The following is a 22640-nucleotide window of genomic DNA, read 5'->3' on the forward strand; positions in this document are numbered from 1 at the left end:
GCGTGGCCCTTATGGAAGCCAGCTTATCCGAATCTCCTTCAATTGACCGAGGAAGATGTCTATATGTTCTCCCTTTTGCATTTGGTATGACCACATCTGATTTTCCAGTAGCATCTTCCTCTGCACGGAAGTATGCTGATACAATTTCGTCAGGGTCTCCCACATCGCATTTATCGTGTCCTTTTCGGCAATATGTGGTACTACATGGTCCTTGACCCCATCAAGGATGATGCTCTTGGCCCTTGCCATTGCCTCTTGGTACTTTTCGTTCTCATCCGGGTCAATTGGGATCATTATCGTGTTCAAGGCGAAGTGCTTGAGATGATTCCTATCTAGAACGGACAAGATCCTGGCCTTCCAGGCTACGAATTTTGAGGCTTCGTCCAGTCTGTCCTGATCTCTTACCCTGTTCACTGTCATTTCGTTGCTCCTCTTTCGACTCTTCCGAGTCTCTCTACTTCCCTCCTGGAAGTTCTCGGTGTGACTCACTCTGAGCCTCAATTTTCCTCCTGGAAACCCTTCTACCAATGTCGAGATGCCCCCACTTCGATCGTTAGTGGAACTGCACCACTGATCTGGATTTCTTGGCTAGAAATCTTCAGCAGTAACTCCCTCCTCCTTGGTCTTGCCCTATCAACAAACTGAAGGTTAGAGCCTCTAGGCTCTCCGCAATCTCGACACCAACAACATTCGCACCTCCTGGCCACGGGCGTCAATCCTTCCTCACTGAGAAAGATGACTAGGCACTGCTTAGGTCAGGTTTGATCCTCTCTGCCATTGCGCTGATCCTCTTCCTAGCTCGAACTGATGACGCAGGCATTGCATCACCCCTTCCTTGCTGCTTTTCCGCTAGGAACAACTTCTATCACTCGGGACAACTGTTTTTGCTGCTGCTGCTCTGCTCAGCTGATGCCCTCAGTTCTCCCATGATTTGCAACCATGCTCCGATACCATGTTGGAATTTTTAAGTCTAACTGTTAGAAATCCTTCCTGTTCTTTTTGATTTATTTCTCCTTGTTTTGTTAATTAACAAGTTATTTACCATGTAAATACTGAAAATAAATACAAGTGCTGTCTCAACACATACAGATCATTAACTGAAGGAAAAACAAGCACACAAGTGACACCGTTATTTTTGGACTAATGTCCCCGAAAAAATCCAATGCGGGAAAATCGGTGCAGTTATCTGAGGGTTTTATTATTAAGTAGTTTCAGAATATAATCTGGGTGCCAAAATTGGTTCACCCAACAGAGAATGCCCTCGACAATAGTACCTCTCAGTTGGAGACAAATATCAGCCCCAATCTGCCCCACGAAATCTCCCAGCGTCAACCTCTAGGGTCTGCGACAGCCTCTCTGGCCCAGCGTCAGCCTCTGGAGGCTCTGCGCCTCCCACGCTGGCCCTCCTTAGGCTTTGCGCAGCTCCTGGCTGCCTCTGCGTTGCCTCTGACTGCTTCTGCATGGCCTCTAGCTGGCTCTGCGTCAACCCTCTCCCAGCTTCTGCGCTAATGCGCCCGATACTATCTCTACCTCTCTGCTACTGCATTCACTGCCCCTCAGCGGCAACTCTAATCACTCCTTTGATGTCCTCAACAAACCCTCCCATGGTGGCCCTCCTCAGGCTTTGCGCAGCTCCTGGCTGCCTCTGCGTGGCCTTTGGCTACTTCTGCGTGGCCTCTAGCTGGCTCTGCGTTAACCCTCCCCCGGCTTCTGTGCTGATGCTCCCGGTACTATCTCTGCCTCTCTGCTACTGCATTCACTGCCGCTCAGGTGCAACTTTGATCACTCCTTCGATTTCCTTAGCAAACCCTGCCCCGAATTCTTGATCTCTCTTGGTGTGTTCTCCAAGTGACCCTCAAGCCTCCTCTTATACTTTTTTGTTGACAATTCAATGACTGAGATTAAATCCCTAATCAACGACTAAGATTAGATCTGGCTTGATCCATGTCTTTTGGACTATTGTAACTCAGTTTTATATTAATTCACATTGATATTTTATTTTCCCTAAGTTTAGACTTAGGGATTCCATTAAAAATATTAATTATTTTAATATCTCCCAAACATGTTAGATTCTGCCTAAACCATTTTTGGGTTTTGGAGATCTCATGTGCTTTAGCCTTTCCACCAATTTTCGTGGCTAGAGCACATCCGATGCTACCCCAAAGAAACACACTGGTCCTGCGTTAGCCTTAGAGGCTCTGCGTCAATCCTGCACTGTCTCTTCTTCCTCTTGGAGCTTTTGCGTCAATCTCTCCCTGCTCATCTGGCAGCTCCCCGACAATTCCAGATTTTTGTGTGAAGGCAGCTTCCCTTCTGCGTTGGCCCTTTTGGCTCTGCGTCAAGCCTGCGTGGGCCCAGACTAACCCAGTATCAGTCCCTCTAGGTGATGCACTGCCTCTACTGGTGGCTCTCCGCCTCTCTGCTCAGTATTCCCGAACTATCCCTGCCTCTCTGCTGCAGAATGTTCACTTAGTTCAAATTTCTCAGCTTCCTATCCCCATAAATTTTGAACTCTAGATAATTTCATTATCTTGGTGTGTGTTTTCAAATGAACCCCAAGCCTCCTACTTATACTTTTCTCGTTGAGACTTCAACGACCGAGATTAAGTCTCTAATCAACGAATAAGATTAAAACTTGACTTGATCTGCTTTCTAGAACATTCTCACCCATATTTTGATTAATACCCATTAATAATTTAATTTTCCTAAGTTTAGACTTAGGAACCCCATTAAAAATATTAATAATTTAATAAAAATTCGGGTGGAATTTCACCAAACGGTTTCTGGGTTCTTTAGAACTCATGTGCCTTAGCCTCTCCACCAATTTTCATGGCTAGAGCACATCCGATGCTACCAAAAACTAACACTCCCTCTTAGCGAGGAATGTGCTCTAGCAACAATGTCCAACTGCACGCTGCTCTGTCTCTGAAGCATCTCCTTTCCGCACTGTTGCTGCCACCAACACTGTGCTGCTGTTGCTACTATACTGCTGCCCATGACACTGCAACTTCCACTACTGCATTTGTACTACAACTCCCTCTCAAATGCTGCATTTGCGATGCTGCTAGCACTGCCATTGCTAACACTGCATCTGTACTGCAACTCAGTTGCTGAGAGCAGTAACTGAAAAACACCCAAAATTACTGAACTAACTGTGTTCAGCATAATACCATGTGAATATTGGAATCTGACTGCTACTAGTCTCTGACCCTCTGAATCTTCTGACTTCTACACTGTGCCATCTGCATTGCTGCTGACTTCTGCATTGTGCCATTTGCATTGTTGCCAACCTTGCTTTACGCCGATCAATCTCTGGTCTCAGGCTGTTGCATTTGTCTCTCCAACCAACCTACTGCACTGCTGAATCTCGGACTCCCATAGCAAGGAATTAATCCAAGAGGTGGGTTCCTCAAGGATCCTTCCCACATGTAGTCCTCCCGACTACAGTTCTATATCACCCCATTTCCCTCCTGGAGATGAGTGGGCACTCATGGCAAACTCATCTTCGTTAATTTTTGATGGAGCAGCCTTAGGATCATGTTTCTCATCCTTATCCTTTTGCTTCAAAGGACACTAGGATGCAAAGTGGTCAATCTTGCCACATCTAAAACATTTCACCTTCGAAATGTCCTTTCGCTTCTGCTTCTGCTGTCCCTTTGATGCTAGAACTGCGTTCTCCTCCATCTCCTTGGTCTTCGTGCCGCTCCCATTGTTGCCATTGAGGTTGACCTTAACTAGATCCCTCCTTAATTCTTCCTGTTGAAGGGCTGCCCACATCTCCTCCCATGAAGGTAGTCTTTCCCTGCCCAATATACTTTGGATGAAGACTTGCCATTCATCTGAGACTCCATTCAAGGTCGTCCTTACCATCGCAGTAGACTGAGAAGTAGACCCCACTGCAGCAAGCTAGTCTCTGGTGTCCTGAAGACGTTGAAGATAGGAGTTAACTCCTCCTCCCTTCTGCATCAATATCTGCTGTAATTTTTGTTCTAAGTACATTTTCCTTCTTCAGAAGAACCTTCATACAGTGAAGTCAAAGCTTCCCACATTTCTCGGGCTGTATCTTTGCCCTGCAAGTGTGAGACCACATGATCTCAAACTCCATCGAGTATGAATCTCTTCGCCTTTCCCTTCTCGACCTTGTACTTCTTCTTCTGATCATTGTCTGCAGGAACAACCACAACGCTCTTGACGTAAGCTTTGAGATTGTACTCCTCCAAAACAACTAAGATTCTAGTCTTCCATATGATATAGTTGGAAACTCCTTCCAACCTGTCCTGATTTTTGAGCCCATGTGATGCCATCTCACCCAAACTGCCAAATTGACTCCTCTAGTCATTGCACAACACTGGTTTGCTGCCCGATGAGTGAAAAATTTGAACTTTTGGTGAGAAAAGTCCTTTGAGTAGAAAATTCCCCTTTTATGTGTCTTCACTCTTTTTTGACGGATTTCTGCCTTGGCAGAAACTACGTCCTTCAAGCACTACGCTGAGACTCTGCATCACTCCCTATGCCTCTGCAAGCTCACGAACTGGAAATCGTACCTCTCTGTCGACTGATCACTTAGTTCGAATTTCTCAGCTTCCTAGCCCCAAAAATTTTGAACTCTAGATCAATTTGTTCTCTCGGTGTGTGTTTTCAAATGAACCCCAAGCCTCCTTATACTTTTCTCATTGAGACTTCAATGGCCGAGATTAAGTCTCTGATCAACGGCTAAGATTAAAACTTGACTTGATCCGATTTCTAGAACATTCTCACCCATATTTTGATTAATACCCATTAATACTTTAATTTTCCTAAGTTTAGACTTAGGAACCCCATTAAAAATATTAATTATTTTAATAAAATACAATCCGGGTGTAATTTCACCAAACAGTTTCTGGGTTCTTTAGAATTCATGTGCCTTATCCTCTCCACCAATTTTCATGGCTAGAGCACATCCAATGTTACCAAAAACTAACAGGACTTCCCTTGAAACATCCTTCCATGATCATGGCACACGAATTTTGCAATGCATTGGGCTGACCTATCCAAAATATGTTATAATTGCAATGAAAAGAGCTTTTTATAACCCATAATAAGGGAGATTTGTAATTTCCTTTATGTTCAATATGGATTTCACATGTAGCATATAAAACAAATAATAACAAAAGAATTTCAATATCCACTTTAAGTAAAATAATTTTATATCAACTTAATTTATCTATCTATCTATATACCATGAAAAATTGGTTACCCGATTCATACTAGAACAAACTGATGATAGTTCTCCTATTTGTTAATTACTTGCAGTTTTCTACAACAAATATCGAAATACATACACTGCAACCTACACAAAATAAATACTGTAGAAACTAAATATGACACAGGAGAGATAAACACACACACATCTATACAATTGTTTTTGGGCAATGTCACTGGAAAAATCCAACTCGGGAAAACCGGTGCAATAGGTATGAAAAGCTTAACATGCCTAATCAGTGATTTTGTTTGAGTAAAGGGTATATTTTTAGTAAGTTCATGACAAAAACTAGCTTCGCCAACATCAATGTATATATAGAGGGCTTGGTGCTTTTGATTAAGTGCCAATTCCATATGTTCATATATGATAGAATCCAATGGAAACACAACAATGTTGCCAATCCTAAAATCTTGAAATTGTTAAGTTTGTTGAACTTTGAATCTGATATGGAATTTTACACTTTCCATATGAAGTTCAATGAAGCTAGAACCACTTTCAAACATCTTGGAACAATAATCGGTATTGTTAAAAATTTGAGTGAAATGGTAGAAAAAGAAAGATAAAGAATAATGCCAACTTGTACTTTAAGAATTTGAAGGGTCGACTTCTCAAACAAGGTGAAAAAAGCCAAATATCTGGATATTTTCAATTTATTGCAATAATATTTCCTATAAGAAAATATTGCATTTTTTGAGTGATAATATAATCTCTTTAAAAATGACACAATATTATTGCAGTTTTCCAATGTTATTCCAATATAATCATTCGGGGAATTTTGAGGTCTAAAATGGACCTCCGAAGGAAAATAATAAAATAAGAGATGTTTTTTTAAAGAAAGGAAACTACTTTTTTATTGTATTTTTTACTTATCTCCTCATAGGTTTACTCAAATGTCAAGTGCATACACCTATTGGATGCGGAATTAAATTCCACATCTAGCGAGTACCCATTTTACATAGTTTGAGTAGACCCACATCGAAAGAAAATGAAAATACATGAAAAAAGTGTGGTTCTACTTATTTTCAATTTTTCAAATTTTTTCGATGTGATTCTACTTAAAAGTTTGCAGAGCCGGTACTCGTTGGATTTGGAATATAATTTCAAATACAATGGGTGTCTACACTTGACATTTGAATAAATCTATAAGGAAATAAGCCGAAAATACAATTAAAAAAATAATTTTCTTCTTTTCCCTCCAAAATATTCTCCCCTAGAGATGACATCATCATCTTGAATCTTATTGGTTCTTTTAAAGTTAATTTTTTTTAGTACATTTTTTGTTTTGAGGCCTATTCTTTTACCTCAAAATGCCCCTAATGATTTGACATAGGTATTAAATCTATTAATAATTCTGCCTAAAACATGAAATGTGAAGCAGTATGATGTGTCTATATTTTTGGCAACCAACAGATAGGAAATATCAAGGACTTGGTAAAATAAACCTACAAAACATAGAAAAATTGATTGTAAAATCAGTGGATTAAATATAGGACTTGAAGTAAACCAAAAAAAGGAAAAATAAAAATTGATTGTAAAATCAATAGATTAAATATAATTTGTTTAATTGGTGTCAAGAAATTGAAGCTTACTTGCAAGCGAATGAATGAAATAGGCAGCTTTGAGCTCGAAAAACACAGCTTAACAGTCATGTTCGGTCAAGCCACCTTAATGAATATCTTAGTAAGACCAATGATAAACATCATATATGAAAAATCATGCCCTGGTTCTTTCGAACCCACTGAACTATTGATTTTAACCTAGGTCTAAAACATAGGAAGACTGATGGATGTCGTTGTCTATAACCATTAGTATTTCATTCTAATTTCAAAACTACAACTGAGTCTACTAAATGACATCAATTCATTTGAAATGATTTTGATCTGTTCCTAATAAGTACAAATGGCGGTTGAGCTTAACTCACTGCCACATCATAAAGCAATGGTCGATATGATTACCTATGGCCATTAAGATTTTACTCTAAACTTAGAATCTAAAACAAACTATACTCAATCCATTTGAAATTATGTCAATTTGTTGCTACTAACTATAAATGCTGGGCATCGAATTCTAATTGTATTTTCAAAAATAAAATGGTCTTGTCCTCTGATACTTTAAGATTGATACTCTAGATCTTTGTGAATTTTTTTTTTGAATGACACGTTTTACCTACTTTCTCGTTGTTCAGTACGATTGATGAATAGGCTGTTGTTCATGGCCAAAATATGAAGTAGAAGAGTTTATAGAAAGGATGTACTTCTTCAAATCCTTGTCTCTCTATGTCTAGTTGATATCTACCATAATGCAAATTAAGAGATAGTGCTCTAATCCCAAAGTAACCCATGGCTATTTTATTTACTTCATGTCATTTCAAGTTCAAATGTCAAAATGTGTTTTCTCTGCTTGGTATCCAGGATTTCAGCCATGTTGGGAAATAGAGTTGTTGGCGTGCTTCGTGAATCTGGCAGCAAGTGGGAAAGGAGAGCTCCTTTGACTCCCTCACACTGTGCTCGACTTTTACATAGTGTGGGAAGGGTTGATGGAGTTGACCGTATAATTGTTCAGCCATGCACTAAACGTATTCATCCAGATGCTCAATATGAAGATGTTGGCTGTGAAATTTCAGAGGACTTGTCTGAATGTGGGCTTATTTTAGGGATCAAACAACCCAAGGTTCTGGAAAGATGATAGCTTGATTGATGATTTTTGTTAGATATGCTGAATTCCTGACAAATACATATACCAGAGTTACTGTATTTATTTGCTTATACTATGATTCGCTTTTACAGATGGAAAACATTTTGCCCGACAGGGCATATGCATTCTTCTCACACTCTCACAAGGCTCAACCAGAAAACATGCCATTACTTGATAAGGTAATACTTATTTCTGATGCGTTGAAGCAATAATTGTCACGAATTGCCATCCAAATTAGTAGTATATACATCTCTACCTTCTCGTGAATGATTGACATAACATTTTGCTTCGCCAGGTTCTTAGTCAGCGGGTATCTTTATATGATTATGAACTTATTGTTGGAGAGAATGGAAAAAGATTGTTGGCATTTGGAACATATGCTGGGAGAACAGGAATGATAGACTTCTTACGTGGCCTAGGGGAAAGTAAGTTTCATAGCTGACGCCTTTTCCTTGATTTGGTTTATTTCCTTTTATATATATATATTTATAGCTGACGTGGTTTAGTTGAGAGTAGGTTTCATATCCGACACACTTTTTCATGATTTGGGATATTTGGCAGTTGTCCTTCTAAACCCATCCCATAAATCTGTACATTATTCCACATAAAAAGTATGCATTCACTTTAATATCGAAGGTTACATATTTTGGCTTCGACTCAGGAGCGAAGAGATCGTGTTAACGTCTCTGAGTGAAGAGAAGTTAATATACTTCCGCAGCCTTGAAGATTTTTGCGCATAGATTCTCTACCCTTTTCCATATCTTGTATTTTTTTACCTATAATTTGTTCTCGATGTTTGTATTCTATTTGCCATGCATTGCAAACAAGAGTTTCAGGAACTTTCTTTGTAACTATTTTACATTATTAGTAGATAATCTATCTTGTCATTGCTTAACAAACCAAATATGACAAATAAAACTTTGATGTCCAAAAGTACATTACTTTGAACTCTTTATTGATGGAGTGCTTATGCTTGAAAACAAAGTCAGTCAGTCAAATAGTGGAACCAAAACACTTACAGAAGCATTGCCATTAAGTTTAGCACAGCATAAATTCACATTAACAATTCAGTGTTCTTTGTAAACAGAGGATTTAAAATTCTTTGGAACTCGCTAATAATATGGTCATGGTGATAAAAACAGCGATTTGGCCCTCTTAACACTAGTTGTTGATGTTGGTAAGCCCCTTCTCTCTCATTACCCAATAATTACAAAGATAAATAACACCAAAAAACCTAGAATTATCTTTATGGACCAAAAAGTCGCAATTGGGTGATTTCTTCTGTCATGGAGTGAAAAAATCACAATTTTCACCTTTTTTCCCTAAAAATCATGATATCCATTGTTTACATAAAAGTCATGATCTTTGGCGGGTGATCTTTTGATTAGGATTTTACATTGTGATTTGCTAGATTATCTCCAAAAAATCAATGATTTTTTCAATTATGCTAAGCATCAATCAAATGTGTAAGAAATGCTATATAAGACCCTCAAACACCACTTGTGCTAGATGCAACACTCCAACCAAGATATGATGATGCCCAAAAGATGATGATCCACAACAAGCATGCATCAACAATGTATATTGGACAAACAAAGATGCAAATAGGCCAATAATGTGGCCTTTGCAAAAATAATAATGGACCTGTTGCTGCAAAATCTAGTAGGCCTTGGAGAGGGAAACCCTACAAGGTGTATACTAAACCAAGAAGCAACAATGGGGTAGTGGCTCACTATCACCAAAGCCAAAACCCCCCTACTCTTTACAGACTTTCACCGATGGGAGGAGTCCCAGTAGAAGAGAGATCACTTATAATGGTTAAAGTGTGAAATGATCTCACCAAGAACTCTTCAAGAAAGACACTATTTATGCACAAGGCTTCACAAGGAAGCAATTTTCTTTCTGTAAAGAAACCTAGAAATAAGGGCACAAGACCTAGGGGTTGATAAATTTTGACGAGTGTTGGAGTAATTCAAGGTCAAGGCTATGAGAAAAGGTTTCTTACAATGTATATAAGCTATAAGGAATAATAATAAAGTATCCTTCTCAATGACTTAGTTGCTAAAAGTAGCAATAAGTTGTTGAAATCCACTTTCATCTCTAAGAAGAAACTATAAAAGAAACTTGGAGTTATCTAGTTACATCCTTATATCCAAGGAAAACAATCCTATAATGGTCTCTCACATAACCAACTCGAATGACAAGTCTAATGATAATAAAATAATGAGTGGTTAGTTATGCCATGTATAACCTCCAACAAGATAAGCTCAAGAAAGATGTGATGCCTGCCGAGGTGGTGTACCATGTCAAGATGCAATAACTAGATCTTCTCTCTAATGAAGTCACTCCATATAGCAATCTCAAAAATTGTGTAGTGGATCTCCTCCAAGAATAAGTCAAATTGGTTCATAGTCACTTTAAACCTCAACAAGGGAAAACGAGATGTGAACAAGGCTCATTCAAAGGTGTGTCCATGTGGATCCTCTAGTGGAGTGTACTGTTGAGAAATCCAAAGCGTGGCAGTTAAATGAGTTCTCTTATAATGACATTATCTTGTGACGTTTCTCATTATTATTATTTGTTTTTTCGAGTTGTCTTTTCTTATCATCAAGACTAATTCCTAACAACAAATAGAAGAGAACACAAGATGTAGGCACATAGCTAGGGCAAAACCCCACTCTAGGGGAAAACTTGGTCAAAATTCTTCCTTCAGTAGATTCAAGACGAGATGACCAAGACCCTTACAAACTATAGACTTCCTCCATCAAGTCAACCTTGTGAGGAGTATTGCATTCTTCAATGTGTTTTTCCTAATAATGAAGCTTTGATTCTCATTCTGATAACATCGTCCAATAGTATGCTTCATAGCTTGGTCACACAACTTCATCATTGCGATGGAACCAAACTTCATCACTATAATGTCACCGAGCACTAAACTTCTTGCTTGCACAAGCATCGAACTTCTTCACTATGATAGCAATGAACTTATTTGCTTTGATATCACTGAGTTTCTTCACTGTGATATTACCAAACGCCTTTATCATGATATTACTGAACTACTTCACTATGATATTACCAAATTTCCTCATTGTGATATTATCGAACTTTCTTACTGTGATATCACAAAGCTTCTTCATAGAACTGTGACTATATTGAAGATGTCCTGAATTTACTCACTAGGATTTGCACCAAGATTATTCCTGAGATATCCACACTTGCTTCAGAGGTCTCACGGAAATTATTTCTGAAATCAATCTGAGCTCATTGACGGTGTTTATGTGAAGTCCTCATACTTGTATATATAGTTGTTGCCATATGAAAATAGGCTGACATGTGATCATGAAGAGGCGTGTCTCTATTTAGGCCGACTTGAGTTCATTTGATGATAATTCCTTTGAGGTCGACTTTAAGACTTTGGTGAAGAGAATGACTTGATGGAGGAGTCTTTGACCAAACAATAATTGATTTTGACAACACCCTAAAACCGACAATGGAGGCTTGACCTATAACAATTTGACCCAAGTGCGAAACCCATGCTTTAACAAGTCAATTAAATTAATAATAAAATTTCTTTTGCTTTCTTTTGACAAATATTACATTTTGACTCAAGTACAATTTATGAAGACCGAACCTAGTTACATTCTTCAACACTCCCTCTTAACTAGGGAGGTATTCATATTTACATATAACCATAGAGGTACATGGAAGATCTCAAAACACATCATCTACGAAGAAGTTTAGGCACCGCAATGCCATGGACTAGATTCCTGACCAGGGCAATCTATCCAAGGTCTCTCAACAATTTAGGCACCGCAATGCCATGGACTAGATTCCTGACCAGGGGAATCTATCTGAGTGGGACTAAGATGGACTAAAGCTTTCAACCTCTCTAGGTACCATCAAGCTTACTTGCTAACCATCAACCCAGGGATCAAGGTGTGTATCCAAGGTCAGATCTCTATGACCAACACTACCCTCCCTACTTTGGGACCTAGAAATCAACACAAAGTGTCGGCCAGATGTCCTTCCAAGCAATGTTTCACTCACAAAGCCTCAACACTCCTTAATCCAGCAGATCAAGGACAACAAATCTCTCTCGATCAAACTGATCAGTAACTAGCATGCTATCAAAAACTTCGAGAGAAAAAATGCATACCCCCACTCGAGAGGCTTGAGGGATTGAGGAATAAAAGAATTTGGTTCAAAAGAATATACTTTCACATGTTCATAAACAAACACAAACCTCTGGGGTCTTTCAAACAACTTGATGTTGCTTCTCAACATAGTAGGACTATCAACCGAATCTTTGACAGAAGATTCCTCAATCATACACTTTTCTTTCCTACTTCACATGTAACAACATATTCTTCAATAGGATCTTGCTTTCCTTCTTTCAGCAACACCTCAAAATGCATTCTCCAATTTCTTATAACTATAATATGCCCTCCCTCTTAACCAGGGAGATTTCTTCTATCCAAGCTCCCTCTTAACCCAGGGAGATTAGTTTCTTCTTATGACATTGGAGAATCTTTCATGGCTTCCATCCTTCTCATCATGCTTATCATATCAATTTCTCTTACGGAAACCTTCACCATCTTGAAGATGATGTACTTGCACAACTTAGATAGCAAGTACAACCAAAACTATAGAAGCATGAAGTTAGCCATATCAAAATCTCATAATAACGTAAGCATTTAGAATTTACAAACATAATCAACAAGAGACTATATTTCAAATTCTTGCCTAGGTTTAGTTAAACCCTAAATCACATCAACAGCTCAAAATATTAAACTCATCTAGGGTTTCAATATTCTTTCAACGATATGACAAGTTCTTTCGTATAGCAAACCCTAGAAACAATTCAAACAAGTAATGTGTCTAACAACTATCATAATTCATATGTTAGACTCCTCACTAGGATTTCATACATATCCAAGATTTCATACATGAGCTTCAACAATCAAAACCGATCATAGCTTAATCAACAACGTATCTAGCTTCTACTAGGGTTTTATGTACACCCTAGATTTCTCATTTACACAATCTCAACAATCACTATATAGATTCATAGATTCCAGATTGTTACATCTACTAGAGAATTTAACTACTACTAGGGTTCAACTGCAAAACCCTAGATTTCCCAAACAATGTTATCCTAGAATATCAAACTTTGACTAAGGCTTGTTTCCAAACCCTAGGACTCATGACCATTAATAATTAGGTCAACACACATATCTAGGAATTCATCATCATGCATAAGCACATCATATGTCAGGCAATATTAATACATTAGACATATACCGACCTAGACCAAGCTAGGGATTCAACCAATGGACACATACCTAGGGTTTCATTCCTAGGACCTTACTTTAAATACATAACAAGGGTTTTGCTTATAGACCCAACCAAACCCTAAAGATCTAGGGTTTCAATACATAACATAGCAAACCCTTCTTTACCAAAACATCAAAGGTTTGGGATCTTAGACAACATCATTCAACCCTAACAAGTTAGGGTTTTCATGATCATACCAAAACCCCAAACATGACATTATCATCAAAAACTTCAAATAACATTTCCAATAACCCTAAGCAGGCTAGGGTTTCACACATTAACATTAGCATACCCTTAAGTTAGGGTTTCCAGAGAACCTGTCTAGGGTTCTATAAGAACAATCAAGAATGTAAGGAGGGTAGATTTATCAAGCGATGAATCACCCTAAACAAGAATCTTTATGATTCAAGACAACTAGACATAACGATGTTAGTAATGTAATGCAAATTTCAAAAATAAGATGAACGTACTTTTTATACTAAGAGAATTTTATAAGGTGTATAGTGTAAGACATACCCGGCGATGTTCCTTAACAAACCTTGTACGGACTTCTTGAAGTCCCATGATATTTTATACCTATAACAAATACTTCTAGGCAAAATATGTGATATCAAGAACATGATGTTAATTCTCAATCTAGATTTTCTATGCAATAATGGAGGATGGAATCCTAGAAAATCAAGTTGCCAATACTAGAGTTGACATCTTAAATTATTCACAAACTTTAGAGATCAGAAACAATTTTGAACATTTCAAAACCTAATCAAAATTAGTTTAGATATGAATAAAACAATTACACTTTCCTCAAGAACTACTTACCTCAGACCTTCATAATGTTGATTTGGGGTAGCATCAGATGTGCTCTAGCCATGAAAATTGGTGGAGAGTCTAAAGCACGTGAGATCTCCAAGACCCAAAAATGGTTTGGGGAAATTCTGCCCGGTGAAGGAGATATTAAAATAATTAATATTTTTAATGGGTTTTTAAGTCTAAACTTAGGAAAATAAAAATATTAATGGGTATTAATATAAAACTAGGTTAGAAGGTTCTAAATGACATGGATCAAGCCAAATATAATCTTAGCCATTGATCAGAGATGCAATCTCGGCCGTTGAAGACTCAACAAAAAAAGTATAAGAGAAGGCTTGAGGGTCAGTTGGAGATACACCAGAGTGATCAGTCAGTTCAATTTTCTAGAGCGGGGTTTGCTAAGAGAAATTGAATCAGTGATTAGAGTTGCAGCGAGGGGCAGTGAGTACAAGGTAGAGATGCAGAGATAGTGCCGGAAGACCAGCACAGAGGCAGACACAGAGCCAGAGGAAGCCACATAGAGGCCAACAGTGACTGCGCAGAGGCCAGAAGGGCCTTTGTGAGTGACACAGAGGCTGCAGAAGTGACGCAAAGGGCTAAAGTGGCTGCGTAGGGCCTTAGAGGGCTGACGCAGAGGCCAGGAGGGGTGACGCAGTGCTTCAGAGAGGCGCTGGAGAGGGTTTCATGGATAAGACTTTTAGAATATCTACTTCCGAAGAGAGGTATTACTGCCAGATTATTTTCTCTGTCGGGTGAGCCAGTTTGGCACCCAGTGTACTCAAGAAAAGCTTCTTAATAATAAAACCCTCAGAATTGCTGCACTGGTTTTCCTGCATTGGGTTTTTCCGAGAACAATTGTCCAAAAATAACGGTGTCCCTTGTGTGTTTGTCTATTTCTTTCAGTTTTTGATCTGTAGATGGTTGAGACTGTATTGTGTTTATTTCAGTATGTATATGATTAAATAACTTGTTAGTAATTAAAACAAGTAGGCGAAATAAACTAGAGAATAGAGAAAAAATTTTAACGGGTAATACTTAGAAATTTCAACACATAAGTTTGCTGCAATGGTTTCTTCATGAATGCTGAGTTCAAGGGCTGTCTTCAAAGGTATTGATTTTCTGAAGAGGAGTGCTCTACACAATGTGATAACTAGAGGCTCTATAGTTCTTCAAACTTGGCACCAAGTCGGTCATCCAATATGAATGCAATCTGCGTCTTATTTCAATATTCCTTTATTGTATATTAGTTGCCTTGCTCACTTAGAATTTTATCCATTTTGGAATTTGGTTATCTTTTTTCAGGACTTTGTGATTGAGATGTCTTGAAGGATTTTTCATAATGCCTAAATCTTTGATCTAACTTTTGGATTTGACTCGCATCACATATAGTATAGCAAGGATTGTTATCACCTGTGATTGATAGAATTCTTCTAATCCTTCTAATAGAACTTTGTATTTGCAGCAGTGGCATGTTTTTATCATTTGGTAATTTCTTTTAATGATTCAGCTGTCTATTCTGCAATTTCAGTTTAATTATTGTCACTCATACAATAACATTCTCCTTTTTCATGTTGGCCATGTAAGCCTACTTCCAGGTCTCTCAAAATTTTTGATCCCTTTCAAATGTGACCAGCCTTGGAGCTTAGCAATCTTGATTATTTAATGAAATACTTCTTATTTCCTTTAACTAAGACATCAGTTTGATCTTCAATCTTCAAGCTGCCTTCTTATTCACCATAGCTCTGATACCATGTTGAGAAATCCAAAGTGTGGAAGTTAAATGATTTCTCTTATTATGACATTATCTTGTGATTTTTTCATTATTATTATTTGTTTTCTCGAGTTGTCTTTTCTTATCATCAAGACTAACGCTAAACAACAAATAGAAGAGAACACAAGATGTAGGCATGCAGCCAGGGCAAAACCCAACTCTAGAGGAAAACCCGGTCAAAATTCTTCCTTCAGTAGATTCAAGATGAGACGACCAAGACCCTTACAAACTATAGACTTCCTCCATCAAGTCAACCTTGTGAGTAGTATTGCATTCTTCAATGTGTTTTTCCTAATAATGAAGCTTTGATTCTCATTGTGATAACATAGTCCAGTAGTATGCTTGATAGCTTGGTCACACAACTTCATCATTGCGATGGCACCAAACTTAGTCAAGTAGTATGCTTGATAGCTTGGTCACACAACTTCATCATTGCGATGGCACCAAACTTCATTACTGTAATGTCACTGAGCACTGAACTTCTTCCTTGCACAAGCACCGAACTTCTTCACTGTGATAGTGCTGAACTTCTTTGCTATGATATCATTGAGTTTCTTCACTGTGATATTACCGAACTACTTCATCGTGATATCACTGAACTACTTCACTGTGATATTACCAAATTTCCTCATTGTGATATTACCGAACTTTCTTACTGTGATATCACAAAGCTTCTTCATAGAACTGTGACTATACTGAAGAGGTCCCAATTTTACTCACCGGGATTTGCACTGAGATTATTCCTGAGATATCTGCACTTGCTTCAGAGGTCTCACAAAAATTCTTTCTGAAATCAATCCGAGCTCATTGAGTGTGTTTATGCGAAGTCCTCATACTTGTATATATAGTTGTTTCCATATGAAAATAGGCTGACACGTGATCATGAAGAGGCTTGTCTCTATTTATGCCGACTTGAGTTCATTTGATGATAATTCCTTTGAGGCCAACTTGAAGACTTTGGTGAAGAGAATGACTTGATGGAGGAGCCTTTGACCAAACAATAATTGATTTTGACAACAACCTAAAGCCTACAATGGAGGCTTGACCTATAACAATTGACCCAAACATGAAACCCATGCTTTAACAAGTCAATTAAATTAATAATAAAATTTCTTTTGCCTTCTTTTGACAAATATTACATTTTAACTCAAGTACAATTTATGAAGACCGAACCTAGTTACATTCTTCAACACGTACCACTTGCAAGCCTAGAATAATGTGCTAAGGAATCTAAGGCATGTGGATAGGTTTAGAAGGTCATACCACATGGATAAGTATGAGTAAAATGTGAAAATTCTTAGACTCGAACGAATTCCTACCGCAACAAATCTGAATCTACTTTACCTACTTGATCTTTAAATTACATTCATCAATTTATTCTCCTGAATACTAAAGCAAATTACTTTTGTAGCCTATACGCATTAAATATTTGATCTCATGAAACAGAAAACAGAGAAAAGAACAAGATACATAGGACACACTTATTTTTGGACACAATAGTCCCCGGAAAAATCCAATGCGGGAAAACCGGTGCAGCAGCTTTGAGGGTTTATTATTATGTAGGAGAAATATTTGAATACATATCTAGGATGCTCATCTAGCAATCCTTTACAAAGAAAAATACTGGCGGAAAATCTGAGTGAGTTTTACCTCACTTCACTCGGCAGCATTTCGGCTGATCCGGCACAAGACTAGCTAACCCTGGCTATTTTTGCGCTGGCTCTGTGTCAACCCTGCATCACCTTCTCTGCCCTCTACGTCAGATCTCCCGGCAGTTTCGGCAGTTCTCGACAGTTCCCGCTGTTCCGGCAGTTCTGGATTTTACGTGACAGGCAACTTTTCTGTGTCATCTCTCTCGGCTACTGCATTGTCTGTGTGCCGGCTCTCTCGGCTGTTCTGATAGTTCTGGATTTTGCGTGACATGCAACTTTTCTGCATCATCTCTCGGCTACTGTGCTGCCTCTGCGCCAGTGCTCTCGGCTGTTTCGACAGTTTCGACAGTTCCTGACAGTTTTGGCAGTTCTGGATTCTGCATGACATACAACTTTTCTGCGTCAGCTCTCCCAGCTACTGCGCTGCCTCTCTGCAAGCTCTCTCTGCCTCTCTGTTAGTGTTCTTCGGAAAGTCCTTCCGGATTCTCATTGCCCCTCAGCTGCAAGATCTCCCCAATTGATTTTCCTTGTAAGAACTTATCACCTTAGAAAATAGATTTCCTCAATCCCTCTGTGTGTTTCCAAATGAACCCCAAGTCTCCATTTTATACCTTTCCTATCGAGTCTTCAACAACCGAGATTAAGTCCTAATCAACGGCTAAGATTAAAAGATGACTTGATCCGACTTCTAGATCATTCTCACCCATATTTTGATTAATACCCATTAATATTTTAATTTCCCTAAGTTTAGACTTAAGAACCCCATTAAAAATATTAATTATTTCAATAAAATCCAATCCGGGTGGAATTTCACCAAACGGTTTCTAGGTTCTTTAGAACTCATGTGCCTTAGCCTCTCCACCAATTTTCAAGGCTAGAGCACTTCCGATGCTACCAAAAACTAACACTCCCTCTTAGCGAGGAAAGTGCTCTAGCAACAATGTCCACCTGCATGTTGCTGTCTTTGAAGCACCCCCTTTCTGCACTGCTACTGCCACCAACACTGTGCTGCTGCTGCTACTGTACTACTACCCATGACACTGCCACTGCTGCATCTATACTACAACTCCCTCTCAAACATTGCATCTACTATGCTGCTAGCACTGCCACTGCTAACACTGCATCCGTACTGCAACTCAGTTGTTGAGAGAAGCAACTGAAAAACATCCAAAATTAGCTGAACTTAACTGTTTTCAACATAATATCATGAATGTTGGAATTTGACTACTCTAGTCTTTGACCCAATGAATCATATGCATTGCTGCTGACTTCTGCATTGTGCCAACTGCACTACTGCCAACCTTGCTCTGTGCTGATCAGTCCTGGTCTCAGGCTATTGCGTCTATCCTCCAAACAATCCACTGCATCATCTAACATTAAGTCCATCTCCCTATTGCTGAATCTTGGGCTCCCGTAGCAAGGAATTGATCCAAGAGGTGGACTCCTCAAGGATCCTGCCCACATGTAGTCTTTCCGACTACAGCTCAATATTGCCCCATCTCCTTCCTAGAGATGCATGGGCACTCATGGCAAACTCATCCTTGTCAATCTTTACTGAAGCAGCCTTAGGATCATGTTTCTCATCCTTATCCTTTTTCTTCAAAGGACACTGGGATGCATAGTGGCCCATCTCGCCATAACTGAAACATTTCACCTTCGAAATGTCTTCCTTTTGCTTCTGCTTTTACTGCCCCTTCGATGCTAGCGCTGCATTCTCCTCCTCCTCCTTCTTCATAGATGATGTGGTTTGAGATCTTCCATGTACGTCTTTGGTTGTATGTAAATATTAACACCTCCCTAGTTAAGAGGGAGTGTTGAAGAATGTAATTAGTTTCGGTCTTCATAATTGTACTTGAATATATTTTGTTAAAAGAAAAGCGAAAAGAATTATTATTATTATTGAATTGACTTATTAAAGTATGGGTTTCATGCTTGGGTCAAATGTATAGGTCAAGCCTCCATTGTAGGCTTAGGTTATTGTCAAAATCAATTTGTGAAGACTCCTCCATCCATCGAAGTCTCCTTGAAAAAATCTCCATCAAGTCGGATGCCATAAGGTGATCACATGTCAGCCAACATAAACACAATTAGCTATGAACGGCTAACTATGAACAACTAACACTGTGCAGTGATGCATCCCTGCTATTTATTTTCTTAGATCGATCAATTTCTCACCTTGTCCTGAGGATGAACCACATTAGTTGGTTCGAAACGTCGACCCAATCCTTGCGATGTGATTAATCTGAAAGACTATCTCTCTTAATTATGGATCACAAAAGTCTTCGATCTAACATAAACACAACTGTTTGAATGCTAATGTCAGCTCAATTATATTGGACAACCACTATATATATATGCACAGGGTCTTTGCATTAATACCACCACAAAGAAGTTCGGATATGATTTCAGAGACATATATTTCGGGGTCTTTACAGTGAAAAGTTCAGATATCACAGTGTGCACAGTTTGGATGACTTCAGCTCGGTGCTATTTCAGAAGGAGAGGTTCGTTGTCATTACAGAGATGAACTCGCATTACAGTGACTATAGGATTCGATGCTATCACAGTGACCTTAACTCAGTGCTCTCACATGACCACAATGACATCATCTCAGTGCTATTACAGTGACCTCAATTCGGTGCTCTCATAACCACAGTGACCTCATCTCGGTGCTATTACAGTGACTTTAGTTTGGTGCTATTACAGTGGTGCTTTCACAGTATCTCAGTGCTATTATAATGGTGCTATCACAGTGGATGAAGGAGCTCGGATTGGTTGCAGAGGTGATCTCTTCAAAGACAAGTGTGAAGAAGACTGACTGCTATAGGAGCAATGGAACTGAAGCATGACAAGGTTGACTTGATGGATGGAGGTAGTCTCGAGTCTGAGTTGTAAGGGTCTTGGTCGTCTCATCTTGAATCTACCAAAGGAAGAATTTTGACTGGGTTTTCCCCTAGAGTGGGGGTTTGCCTTGGTAGCGTGCCTACATCTTGTGTTCTATTTGTTGATTGGCATTAGTCTTGATGATATGAAAAGATAAATTGAATGAAAGAATAATAATAATAATAAACCATCACAAGATAATGTCATAATAAGAGAAATTGTTTAACTGCCATCCTTTGATTTCTCAACAAGGTGGTGGGTAACATGTCCTATTATTGCTATGTAATGTTAAATTCTCCTTAATTTTTCATTTCCATCCTTTTACTTAAATTTTTAACATTACCATGAAATGCCCCAGAATGTTTGATAGTGGTTCCAAGTTTCCAACTTCATTGGATTTCATAAGGAGACAACATAATTTTAGATTTCACTCAAAATCCAGAAGACTTAACAATTTTTCATGATTTCAGGATTGCAGGGATTACAACATTTCCATTGGATTTTGTCATGTATGAGGGTAAGGAACTAGTTGTTGATTTCTGGTAGCATCGGATGTGCTCTTAGTCTCAAAATTTTCAAGGAGGCTTAGACACATGCATTCTCCAATACCCAGAAATCGTTTTGGGAAATTCCACCCGGAGACAGTTTTATTAAAAAAATTAATTATTTTTAATGGGACCCTTAAGTCTAAACTTAGGAAATTAAAATAGTTAAAGGGTATTAATCTAACTGTGGGTGAAACTTCTAGAATAAGATGAGGATCAAACCAAAATGATCTAAGCCATTGATTAGAAGTTAATCTGGACCGTTGGTTGTCCAACATAAAGATATAAGAAGAGGCTTGAGGGGCACTTGGAGAATACATATTCAGTGAAGATCAAAAGATCGATTTTCTAAAGCAGAGTAGCTGCTGGAAAGAATTTCGAAGTGATATTTTGCAGTGAGGGGCAGGGATAGTATCCAGTGAGGAGTTTTCCTTGGCCGGAGAGTACAAGGCAGAGAGGACAGAACGACGTCCAGAGAGAGGTTGATGTTGGCCCACGCAGTGGCAGCGCAGAGCCTAGAGGGAGATCAAATTCCTGCTGAGGAAATCAAGTTTCAGAAGCCGGGAGCCAAGGTGTGAGACCAGGAGGCTGGAAATCGAAGTTTCTGGCCAGCAGAGGGTCCGAAGGAGGAGCAACGCAGTCCCTAGCAGAGGTGACGCAGAGACTGCGTGGGGTTGACGTAGTTTTGCGCAGAAGCTGATGCAGAAGGGACGCAGAGCCTCTATTCCAGTGAGATCAGAGTCAGATTCTTCCAGTGACAGGGTGAGAGCATCTCACTACTTGTTTTGTCCACTTTCTCTCTGTATAGGATAGCCAGTTGGACATCGAACGAATTGTACTCAGGATTACTACTACATAATAATAAAATCCTCAGCTACTGCATCGGTGTTCCCACACTGGGTTTTTTAGGGTACATTTGTCCAAAAATAACTGTGTAGATGTGTTGTGTATTTCTTTCTTGTTCAGTTTCTTGTTTTCGCATTTTATTTAAATGGTGAACGCTGTAGTGTATTAGTTTTAGTGTTTATTGTAGGAAACAATAAATAATGTTGTTTAGTAATTAACAAATAGAAGAAACATAATCAATTGTTGCAGTAGAAATTTAGGCATCCAAATTTTCACATGGTATCAGAGTTGCAAGTGAAACAAGAGAACAATGCCAGAAGAGCCAAACGCTAAAGGGGGGAGGGAGTTCGAAATTCCTGCAGAGGCAACAAATTGATTCCCCAGAGGGATTGTGCAGTTCAGGCCAAGAGGGCAAGATTTTTAAGTGAGTTGACAGAGAGGTAGGATTTCTAGATCGAAATCTGTCAGCAACAAAGGGAGTAGCGCGACAGTAGCTTCAGCGAAGAGGGGTTGATGGTGTGACAATTTTCTGCAGATAGTTGCTGGGCAGAAAGACGTCAGAAGGAAGAAGAGACACTCGAGGGAATTTCTTTCTCAGAGAATTCCTAGCTAGAGAATTTGAATTCTCATTTGCTGAGCAGCAGCAGGAGAGTGGAGGTGATTCGACTTTTTTTTCGAGTGGCAAAGGTGGCAGCCAGTGGATTGAGAGATCAGGATCAGTTGGATGGTTCATCCAACTATGTGATCTGAGAGGCAAGGATGTTGTGCCTTCTGGATGAGCATTTTCTCAAGATCTCAGTCGACAGCGTGGTGATCCAGATCCGCTCAGGAAGTACAAGGGAGAAATGGCGAAGACTAAGAGA

At 39.0% G+C, this 22640-nt stretch overlaps 1 protein-coding gene across 1 annotated transcript in view; it reads left to right on the top strand.

Annotated features, from left to right (window-relative positions):
• LOC149175031 (lysine-ketoglutarate reductase/saccharopine dehydrogenase bifunctional enzyme) overlaps window positions 1–22640 on the top strand; it is a 573325-nt gene that overhangs the window by 10972 nt on the left and 539713 nt on the right. The window contains exons 2-4 of the mRNA XM_089419501.1: window positions 7654–7912; window positions 8029–8115; window positions 8232–8361. Coding sequence (XP_089275627.1) covers window positions 7664–7912; window positions 8029–8115; window positions 8232–8361 — 466 coding nt within the window. The 5' untranslated portion in view covers window positions 7654–7663. The remainder of the gene's footprint in view (window positions 1–7653; window positions 7913–8028; window positions 8116–8231; window positions 8362–22640) is intronic.

This window comes from Pinus tabuliformis, chromosome 4_1 (assembly GCF_031772625.1).
Source record: "Pinus tabuliformis cultivar Carrire ecotype Pingquan chromosome 4_1, CPIR1, whole genome shotgun sequence".
In the NCBI taxonomy this organism is placed as follows: domain Eukaryota; kingdom Viridiplantae; phylum Streptophyta; class Pinopsida; order Pinales; family Pinaceae; genus Pinus; species Pinus tabuliformis.